The 11,201-nt window shown below is 51.1% G+C and overlaps 1 protein-coding gene across 2 annotated transcripts; it reads right to left on the bottom strand.

Annotated features, from left to right (window-relative positions):
* Positions 1–5,688: 5,688 nt before the first annotated feature.
* On the bottom strand, positions 5,689–10,323 carry PCDH8 (protocadherin 8). Of its 2 annotated transcripts, none has more exons than XM_031466092.2 (3): positions 7,508–10,323; positions 7,132–7,339; positions 5,689–6,658 (listed from the first exon to the last, which is right to left on the bottom strand). In XM_031466092.2, exons 1-3 carry the CDS (start codon positions 10,130–10,132, stop codon positions 6,282–6,284), a joined length of 3,210 nt encoding a protein of 1,069 aa, XP_031321952.1. In that variant the 5' UTR covers positions 10,133–10,323; the 3' UTR covers positions 5,689–6,281. The 2 variants fall into 2 exon arrangements, with proteins under 2 accessions (XP_031321952.1, XP_031321953.1); XM_031466093.2 differs by having other exon boundaries at positions 5,704–6,658; positions 7,799–10,323.
* Between the last annotated feature and the right edge of the window lie 878 nt (positions 10,324–11,201).

Genomic DNA, 11,201 nt, shown 5'->3' with positions numbered 1-11,201 from the left:
TAAGAAAATCACTCAAGGGAGGTAAGACAATCGCTCAATTAAAGGGGGAACTGAAGGATTTATGAAGATACTTGAGTCCCATAATGGACCTAAAAATATCCAGATAATTAGTAGAATGTGATTGTTACCAGCTTTTGATGTAGACGTGGCCTGGGAGATGCTCTACCACATGTATAGGGAGAAACTCCACGGGCAGAGTGGTGACTGATATTTTTAGGACAGGAAGACGGCTGACTCAGTGCTTAGCCTTCTTCTCTGAAGCCTTCTGGACTTCAGAATCTTCATGAATTTGTTCTCAGTGAGGCTGGTAAATAAAGGCTTTTGGCTAATAAGCAGAATGAATCACAAGGAGGTTAAGTGATGTCAGGAAGTCAGTTGCTGAATAAAATTGAGATTCCATTCCCACCCACTCATCCACCACTACCACCAGCTTAGCCCTACCTCGGATGACCTAATGACATTCATTAGGAACAAATCTTCACCCCTCAACAGCTACTTTCCTAGAATTGGTAGGGAGAAAATTTGGCAAACTAGACAGGGTCAATAAAATAAGAGACTAAAAGCCAACATTTAGCATAGTAAATGATTTGATGCTTTCATCAACTGTACAGTTTGCTGTGTTTGCCTGGAATAAAGTCGAGATTTGACAATAATCTGGGTTATTTGGGCCATGTGGCTTTAAGCACCAAAATGGACTAAAACCACATCAAGTCTCTGGGTATATGGTGCTCACAAGCTTCTGGCAATCTCTTGAGTTGGGTCTAAAGAGATGCTACTGCCCTGAAGCTGGAAGATTGGGGGAGAGCTTCACTTTCAACTGGTAAGGTGGCTTATACATGGTCAGGGCTGGCACATCTCCTGCAGTCTCTAAGCCCTCCTACAGCCACTAGATTAGCTGGGTGGATAAGATGCCGAGTCTGTCAGTCCTGTCTGATTCTGATTTGGGACCTGTATTTAGCACAGGCTCCTGTGGGGGAGCCTGTTGACTTGTAGATGCAGAGTCTCTTGGCTGTGATGTGTAACCATGACCTTTTGTGCCTGACTCAGTGAATCATTCCATTCAGCAAGTGCTTTTATTAAATCCTTATTTGGTATCAGCCAGTGGACCAGGTGCTGGGGATAGAGAGATGAAAGACACAGACAGTCCTTGATTTCATGGGCCAGGTGTGGTGGGGGGTGGGGAGGTAGGTGAGTGGAACAACTGTTTGGAAAGTGCTGAGGAGGCCCAGGGAGGGGCACCCTGCCCTGTCAGGCTGGTGGCTGGGAGAGGGACTGCTGCGATTCTTGAACAATCGTGAATGATTAGAAGAAAGGGCCAGAGAAGAGAAAGGGTAGGGTAGGGAGGGAGGAAGAGGAATTAGAATGTTTTTCTAGGCAGATGGATCAGGAAAGAGAGGTGAAACATGAGTATATCCTTCTGGCTGAAGCTTCAGGTGGGTTTTGGGGTCGGGGAGGTGAGGAAGGGGCAGCAGCAGAATCCAGTCTGGGGAGGGAGGCAGGGGCCAGGGCACTAAGGGTCTGGGATGCCATGAACAGCATTGCAGACTTTATCCTAAAGGTGATGGAAAGTCAGGAGGGTATCAATCAGATGAGGGATGAAATCAGATTTTAGAAAAGGTCTTTATGGCAGCTGCATGGAGGATGGAGTGGAGGGGAACAGGCAGTGAGTCCAAGGAGAGCAGATAGGAGACTAATGCTGGAACCCAGGAAAGAAGCAACGAGAGTTCAATTCGAATAAGGTGGTATGCCTTATTCTGTATCAGAAAGATTTTTTTTTTTTTTAATTCCAGCTCCTCCTAAAAGTAACTGTGTGTTCTATGACAAGTTACCACACCTCTCTGAGTCTCACATTCCCCATATGTAAGATGGTTAATGAGTACTTAACCTCTTAAGAGTGCTTGGTGCAGTGCCTAAAATGCAGTAATCACTAAAAACTGATAATCCTTATTCTTGTTCTTATGCAGCCATCCTGATTTGGATAGTCCTCCTAAAAGCAGGTGCTGAAACAGAGACTTGAGTGCAGGAAGTATAGATGGGATCTGATCCCAGAGGTGTAAGTGACTGAGTTGTCTCTCCAAGGGATGGGAAAGCCGGGTTATTTATCCACCAATGCCTGTCCCTAATGGGCTGAGGATTGCCTCTGCAGTTCTTAAACCCCCAGTAATTCCAGACTGCTCTGTGCACAGGCTGATGAAGCATTTGTGGCCCCAACACGGATGGGGCCTTACACCCTCAGCAAGTCTCCAGGAGCAGAGGAAGATGCCTGAGATGGAGACTACCATAGTGCAACCAGAAGCATGCACTGCAGCCAGACACAGAGGGCAGCACTGGGGACGTGGGCAGAGCATCTACCTGCTACAGTGGCGTGAAGGGACAGTTAAACAATATTTAAGAAATGAAATCAATAGACCTTGGTGAGTGGAAGTAAGACATTCTGTGGCATCTTAAAATGACTTTAGTATTTTGGGCTTGGTCTAAAAACTGTGACACGAGTTTAAAACAAGTGCCAGAGTGTTAGTTTGAGGGTGAATGATAGCAGGGGAGAGAGGATGACAAAATAAAAAATTTGGACCTGTCGAGTCCAAGGTGTCCGTGATATAGCCAGGCGTCATGCTGGGCTGGCAATTGGAATTTTCCTAATTCTGCATTAAACTATGCAGGCTTCACTTAATGTTGAAATTTCTTAAACAAGTTTCGTGAGAACAAATCCCACTCTCTGATAATGAGTGACGATCCCCCCCCCACCCCCCGCCAACAAGAGCACATTTAATCTGGTGGTTTATATGATGGCTTTTAAAACAGCCTGTTGTCTCTTTCTGCCTGCTGTTCTCTTATTAGGTGACTTTGAACCTGGTGGTGAATTCCATTGCAGATTATTTCCCTCTGAAGAAAGGGAATAATAAATACCCTCTTGAGTTATTGCATAGCTTTTGAAAACTAGGCAGCATTTTCAAAGCCCTTCTGAGTTGTTGCAAAGCACAGTGTCCCATCGAGTGCTGTATTACTTTGCTTCCATTTGCCTTCAAAACTTACAGGCTTCCAATGATCCTGTTGTTACTGCATTCAGTGCTAAAGCGAATATGCTTGTTTTCCGAAATGGAATTTTTATATGATAAAAGCTTATATTTGCCAAGTGAGATAAACCAGATATTTAGCTAATTGTGGCACAGAACTCATCCTGATTAGATATATACATTTTTTTCCTCTCCATGTGCAGATATATTTGTATCAGGAGACGTGCATCCTGTTTTCACTCTATTTCAGAATGCATTTTTCAATAGATGTTGAAACCACTTACATTTTAATTTGCTGAAGTGGTTTCTTTGATGGAGATTTTATTATGGGAAGTGTGGGACATTGAAGTCAGTGGGGCCAGACATAAAAAAGTGAAATAGGTAAAGTCTGGCTCTAGTTTTCTCTTTCAAGGTGACCTCCCACTTCCCCAAGTGGCTTCCCATATCCCAGCGCTCACTGCCAAGGTACCCTAGGGTTGTAGACCTCCAACCTCCAAAGATGTATTTGTGGTACCATCACAGACATCTAAGGCTTCCGAGCTTGCCTGTGATGTTCACTTTAGCCAGACTTGCTTGGAGAGTATTGAGTATACCCGAGGCTCTGGTCTATGTAGTGAAAGTAGAAGAAGCCAAGAGAGCAAAGCGGTGTCAGAACAAGGCCAGAAATCCCGAGTCTGTTCCATCCTCCTTAGTGGATGGGGCTGCACAGATAGTTACAGAAGAGACTGGCTCCAAAGGAAGGCAAAAGAAGAAGACAAGATATAGTGGCTCTACATATTATCTCATTTAATTTAATAAAGCAGAATGTTTTCTTAAAAATATGCTTGAGAATAAATATGTCTCAAGGAAAGCAGAAAGCGTCTTTCATCTAGTTCCTGTTTCTCTGAGTTCCTATGGCTGATTCTTAGAGGAGCCTCCTTTCCTCTTTTTTTTTTTTTTTTTGTCTAAGACAACAGTTTTAATGACTAAATTATGTTTATTTTTTTAAGTTCCAAGCAAAATAAAGTCTTTTAATGGTCTTTTCTCTAAGGGAAAAATAGGACAGTGGAGTCAGAGATTTTGAAAACTGGATTTTGGGGGTGATGAAATAATGTGTACAGTACCAAATAAAATAATGAGAATGATGTTATTTCACTTTTGAAGGACAAAAGCAGGCAAACACAACCAGAGATCAGGGATGCTTTCAGGCTGCAGCGTGGGATTATTCATTCTTCTGCTCTGCATTGGGTGGGACTGGCTCAAGAATCAAACTTCAGGTGTTAGAATGGGAGGTCTAGTTGGAGGTCTCTCCGCTGAAGCCTGGTCATCGTGGTTCTGGAGTTGTCCAGTAACCTGGCCACATCTATCATTTCCCTCCTGAACCTGATGTCTGTGTGGACTGTCTGAGCTTGTCAGGCACATGTTCAGCTCAGCTGCCTACAGAAACCATTGAACTCTGCACCAGCTGTGGGTGGCGAGGCACTTGTGTGTAGCCACCCTGCTGTTCTGCTAGGAGCCACCACTGGTCTCAATTATGACTTCAGCAGGCAGCTTTGAGGGCACCTCTATTCAGTACAGTGCCTCGCACTCTATAATTAGTAATAAAGGAACACAGGCACTTCACAAATGTAAAGGGCTAAACAATAATCAGGCAGTAAAGGCAATGATGGGGACTTTTCCACCTAGTTCTTTGTTTCTTTCAAGTTAAAAAGAGAAAAAAAAAAAACCTCTTTCATTGCTTTCTTTTCTTTTCTCACCTTGAATGATGTGGGTTCAGTCTCATCCTGGTCACTTATCAGCTGTGTGACTTTTGGGCATTTGACCTAAACTCGCTGGGCCCCAGTTTCCTTATCTGCAAAATGGAGATAGGTAATGACAGTTCCCATCTCATGGGGATTGTTTGAGGATTAGATGAGACTATTCACGCAGAGCACGCTGGAAGGAGCTCCGCTCATATGAAAGCTTGCTCAGTAAATATTAGCTCTCATTATTATTATTTTAATTTCAAATAAAAAGAATGCATAGAGTATAAGACATAGGCATAGGTCTTCTGAGTATCTTTTTAAAAAAACCTCCATGATGTACAATTTCAAACACAAGCACCCAAATAGACTGGTATAATTTCCCCTTCACACACACACGTACCGATTGCCAATGATCAGTATTTTAGCACTCTCCCTTCATATAACCTTGTGTTTTCTTCCAGAATATTTTAAAGCACATCCCAAGCATCTTGTCATTTCACCCATAAGTTTGAGTCTCTTTTTGATATTAAAATCTTTAATATCTAAGCTAAGGGCTTCTTGGGACGATGTCTTCTTAACCTTGAACCCCAGCTCCTAGAGGAATTTCTGCAGTTAGTCAAAACTTTACAGATGTTTAATTAGCGAATGAACAGTTCAAACTCAGCTTTTCTCCACTTTTTGGTAGATGCTCCATGAATATTTGTTGCATAAATAAGTGAGGGCAGGAATTTTATAGAGTGCCTGATAGATATGGAGATAAATATGTTCTACAAAAGCGACAATTTTTAATACTTGGATGAGGCTCCAATCCTTGAAATCCACAGGTTTAATGTTGCTGTGAACATTAATAATGCCCAAATAATTAGCACTTGAAAGAAGGTTTAATTCTGGTACTCGGATTATTTGTGAATGCCTGACTGTAGGCAACTTCACGAAAAGCAATTAGCAGATTCTTCAAACACATGACAAATCCTTTATTACTGTGCTTATAAGTGACACGGTTTACAGAAAACCAAATGTAATTAAATAACATTGAACTTGAAATCTACCACAAACTCAAGATATACAAGTTATACTTGGCAAGGCAAAACTTCTCAAACACTAGGTTGTTTTGGGTGAAAGATAAATTTCCATTAAGTGATTCCAACATGTTTTATTTTTCTGTCTTACAGACAGTTCCTTTGGCAATAACTTCCACTTCAGCTTTTATTATATAAAAATATAACAAAATTTCATTATATACAAACATTACATTACACAATGTACAGGTTAAAAACACTAAGAAAATGGCAAGCCGCAAGTGAAATTAAAGTCAATAGCATGGTAAGAAAAATTAAATACTGCACACATTTCATAAAAATTACATTAACTACATTTTTTTTGTTTGCAAATACCAAACAGTACCAATGTGATTGGAAATAGCTTCCAACAACTTCATTTTAAGGCACATCTTGCATATTTATATATACAACACTGAAACCAGTCAATAACTTAGGGGCTTCTCGGAGTGACCTGTACATGTGTGAAGACATGCAGCATGGGGTTACACATTTTCATTGGCTTCCTTCTTTGGGGACAGGTACCTGCCAGGAGGAGACTGATAGAGGGGTACCCCGATCTCCTGCAAGTCTGGGAGCCTCCCTGGACGAGGAGGGGAGAGCAGAGTGACTGTTCTGTCATAGTCTCTGTGTAGCACTTTCTCATAGACACTCTGCAGCCCCACTGTCTTGGGTAGCTGGGCCTGGTAGTAATTGTCCCTGCGCAGGGGATCCCGGGGCAGGGATGTGCTCTTACAGAAAGTTGACATCTGGGCTGGTGGGTGAGTGGAGGCGTGTGTGCTGGGCCCTCCACCGCAGGAAGGGCTCCAGCAGCGGTCAGAATGGCCCAGGATCTTACACTCCGCGGTGCACGCCCACAGTCCTAACATAAAAGAGAAAGGAAGAGAGCATGACGATTACCGAGATTACACACACTATGCCTCCATCTTTAAAGTGTCGTATAGGGTCAGGGAGGCTGAACAGGACAGCGTGTAAGAATATGAATGCCCTGATCCCAGATCTGAAAGGATCATTGCGTCCTATAAAGCCACCTTAATACAAAATCAGCTCAGCTTCTTTTGCTGGAAGAAAAAAAAAAAAAGATAAGCAGAATTCCCCTCCTCACCCCTGCCTTCAACTTAACAGGATGAGTGTGTGGTTTAAGTGGTGGAGCTGCCTCGAATTGGCATTTTGAAATTCGCTGTTGGAGGCAGGCCGGAATTCGGAAATCAAAGACAGAAAAAAGCAGGGAAGAGGGGAGGGGTCTGGGATTCTCTGAGATTGAGAGAAGAGGCAGTGGCAGAAGGGGAGGGAGAGGAGGGAACGCTGAATTTGGCAGGAAAGAGGGGTCCTCACCACTCTGCATGTGGTTGATGAGATCCTTCTTCAGAGCGTCCCCGCTGATGTCGGAATCGCTGTCGTTGAAATCACTGTCCCCTTTGCCGCTGTCTTTGCCGCTGAACTTCTCAGCTTCTCGGCCGGAGATGGTGTTGAAAGAATGTCCTTTCCAGACTGCCACTGGGGGCGCCGGCTCCTTTCCGAAGCCAGGAGAGGCACCGTAGGGCTACAGCAGGGAATGGGGGAAGCGGGGGTAAGGATTGGACAAGAAACAAAAAAACAGGTACGGCAGGTTAGGCATCTCCCAAGCACGCACACCCAGACCCCTCCAATCCCTTCCCCCAGCCTGTCCGCGGGGCACCGAGGGGGGCGCCCAGCCAAAGGAAGGCCTCACCTCGGCGTGTGCGCCGTGGAGCCGCTGCTGCCCCTCGAAGTGACAGGAGCTTTCCCCGGTGGCACTGCCGCCCTCCGAGCCCGGCACTTCGGCCGCGGCGACCGCGGGCGGGGGCGCGTCGGCCGCGGGGCTGCCAAAGGGCGCTTTGCCGCTGCCAGGGAAGGTGAGCACGTCGAACATGTTGGGCCTGGGCCCGGCTCCCCGGGCGGCCTCCTCCGGGGAGCCGGGAGCCGAGGCTCCGCCGCCCGCCGCCCCGGGCCGCTCTTCCCGGCGGGCCCCCCCTTTGCGCACCTCCTTCTTGCGGCGGTTGCAGGTGGTGGCGATGGCGATGATGGCGGCCAGCAGCAGCGTGCAGCTCCCGGCCAGCACGATGATGACGATCAGCGGCGTGTCCCATTGTAATGCTGGCCCCGACGCCGCGAGCCGCGAGCCGGGCGGGCGAGAGCGCTCTGGGTTCCCTGCACTGGCCGGCGACACCAGGCCGCGCCCGCCGCCTGCTGTCACCACGAAGCTGACAGTGGCGGTAGTGGAGAGCGGGGGGCGGCCGCCGTCGGATATGACCAGCAACGCCCGGAACACGCGGCCTGGCGGCTCCTGGGAAAGGTCACCGGTGAGCACGATCTCCCCCGTGCGGCGGCCGATGGCGAAGGCTTCTCGCGGCTCCTGCTGCATCAGGTCGAACGCCAGCTCCCCGTTGGAGCCCTCGTCCGCGTCCCGGGCCTGCACGCGCGCCACGGCCGTGTCCCTTGCGGTGCGCCCAGGGACCGCCACTTCCAGGGAGCCGTTCGCCGGCGCTGGGTGCACGAGGACCGGTGCGTGGTCGTTCTGGTCCAGCACCCGTACTTGCACCAGAGCACTGCTGGAGAGCTGGGGGGAGCCGCCATCGCTCGCCTGGATGCGCACGTCGAGCTGGCGAAGAGTTTCATAGTCAAAGCTGCGCAGTGCGTAGATGGCCCCCGTAGCCGGGTCCACGGAGACATAGGTGGACACGGCCCCCCCAGCGCGGCCCACCTCGGCCTCCAGCAGCCTGTAGGTGACCTGGCCGTTGCGGCCCAGGTCTGGGTCCCTGGCGGCCACCGTGGCCAAGTAGGCTCCTGGCGGGTTGTTCTCACGGACTGATACCTCATAGACCGGCCGCGTGAAGAGCGGCGCGTTGTCGTTCTCGTCGCTCACGCGCACGGTGTAGGGCCGCACAGTGCGTAGTGGGGGCGCGCCGCGGTCCTCGGCCACCAGCGTCAGGTTGTACTCGGCGATGCGCTCGCGGTCCAGGGACGCAGCAGTCACCACCAGGTAGCTGCCGGCGTAGGCCGGCTGCAGCCGGAAGTGCTCGTGCCCATAGAGGGCGCAGCGCACCTGCCCGTTGGCGCCCGAGTCCCTGTCCGAGGTGCTGACCAGCGCCACCAGGCTCTCGCGCGCCGCCCCCTCTGGCACCAGTGAGATGGCGCCAGCTTCTGGCGTCCCGGGCCCGGTCGACGAGGTCGCGTCCGCTCCCCCGAGAGCGGCGGCGGCGGGGGCGAAGGAAGAGGCGGCAGGCGCGCCCGGGGCGGCCAGGGGGGTGATGGCGATGTCAGGTGCGTTGTCATTCACGTCGCGGATGCGCACGATGACCTTGCAAGTGGCTGCGAGCGGCCCGGGGCCGCGGTCCTGCGCCCGCACGTCCAGTTCGTAAGTGTCCTGGCGCTCGTAGTCCACGGGCCCGGCCAGGGTGAGACGGCCCGAGCGCGGGTCGAGGCGGAAGAGGCGGCGAGCCTCGGGCGGGGTGCGGGCGCCGAAGGCGAACACCACGTCGCCGTTGGGGCCTTCGTCGGGGTCGGCTGCGTCCAGGTCGAGTAGCAGAGAGCCCACCGGTGCGTCCTCTGCCAGCTCCACCTCGGCCACGGCGCCCTGCGGGAAGGCCGGACTGTGGTCGTTGGCGTCCAGCACGCGCACGCTGAGGGCAGCCGTGGCGGAGCGCGGCGGGCGGCCCCCGTCCTGGGCCACTAGCTCCAGGCTGTAAGCGGCCTGGCTCTCGCGGTCCAGCTCCTGCAGCAGCACCAGGTCCGCGCACTGGGCGCCGTCCGCTCGCGTCTGCAGCTCCACGCGGAAGGGGCTGTGCGGCTCGGCCAGACGCACGCTCTGCAGCCCGTTGGCGCCCACGTCCTCGTCCACCGGCACCTCCAGCGGGATGCGCGTGCCCACGGCCGCACCCTCCGACACCTCCACGGGGATCTGGGCCCGGGGAAAGCGCGGCGCGTGGTCGTTGATGTCCCTCACCTCCACCTCCACGTGCACCAGCCGGAACTGCTCCTGCGAGAAGCTGACCACGTCGAAGGCCAACACGCACTGTGGGGCTTGGCCGCACAGCCGCTCGCGGTCCAGGCCCGTGTCTCCGACGGTCAGCTGCCCGTCGCCCTCGCGCACCCGAATCAGCGAGCTGTTGAACTGCTTCATCAGGCGGAAGCTTGTGTCTCCGGACACTTTCATATGCAGGTCTTCAGCCAGGGTCCCGATGACCGTGCCGGGGGCATCCTCCTCGAAGGTGCTGTATCGCACTGTCTTGCTCTGGGCCACTGACAGCACCCAGCAGAGGCTGAAAAGCTGCAAGGGGAAAAGGCAGGGGCTGCCCCCGCGCCTCGCTGGACTCATGTTGCCAAGCCCGAAGCGCTATTCCAAAAGGCTGAGGGAACGATTCCTCTCTGGTTTGCAAGTCCGGGTGTGGATCCCAGGCGCCTCAGAGCACGCTCTTCGCGAGCCCTATGCGGGAGAAGTCTGCGGGCTGCAGCTCGGAGGTTCCGGCGGGCTCTGAGGACTCGGGGACCCGCCCACACTCGGCACCTTCCCCTCCCCTCTTCTGGCTGGAGCTGCGCGGCAGCGCGCCGCCTCCGCTTTTATAGCCACCGGTATGCAAATCATCCGAACCGAGCAGCCAATGGCGGCCTGGCCCTCGCGCAGCTCCTACGCCAGCCTCTGACAATCCCTTTAATGTGGAAAGGCTTAGAGGGCAAAACAAGAAAAGGAAATTAAGGAATCTTTCCTTTGTTTCTTTAACTCCTTTTTCTTTTTTCTCTTTGCTTTTGCCTTGCGTGTGCAGGAGTTAGCACAGGTCGCCGGGCGTTAACGGAGCGGCTGGTTTTGTAAATGCGCCCCTCCCGTGCCGACCGCTTGAACTGAGAGCAAATATCCTGGAATTTCACCCCAGTGGCTCGGGACCCCACACCCACTGTCTGCGTTTTGCACCTAGGAGGTTTTTAAACCACTTGCGGGCCCCTCTCCACAGACTTACTCTGCCAATTGACGCTCAGCTCAGTTCGCCTTCTTTCCCAGCTTCCCACGGCGCTCGGAAATAACCTCTCTGTTTACGAGCCCGAAGGATAAAGGAAAATTGATTTTATTCAAATTTGTGTATGCAATTGTGTTTTGGTCTTGTGAGCCCCGGTGATCAGAGCTGCCACTTCCCTTTCAGAAAAGAGCTCTGCGACGTGTTAGTATGCATGTCACTGTCCAAATGGCTTTCTTAAGCCTGGGGCGCTAGCAGGCAAGGAAAAAAAAGTTCCAAATAGGATTTAGCATAAGCTTGAGGAGATTTGGAAAGGTTTCAAAGATCAGACTGTATCAAAGGCTTATGAAGCCCTCGTTAGTAGTGGAAATAGAATGGCGTGGTAGGCGATCCCATTGGAGGCCCCAATGTCTGTATTATTTAACTGTGACAAGCTAA

Source organism: Camelus dromedarius, chromosome 13, assembly GCF_036321535.1.
Source record: "Camelus dromedarius isolate mCamDro1 chromosome 13, mCamDro1.pat, whole genome shotgun sequence".
NCBI classification, from domain to species: domain Eukaryota; kingdom Metazoa; phylum Chordata; class Mammalia; order Artiodactyla; family Camelidae; genus Camelus; species Camelus dromedarius.
Note: the sequence above shows the minus strand (reverse complement) of the source record. Positions and strands in the feature narration are given on the sequence as shown.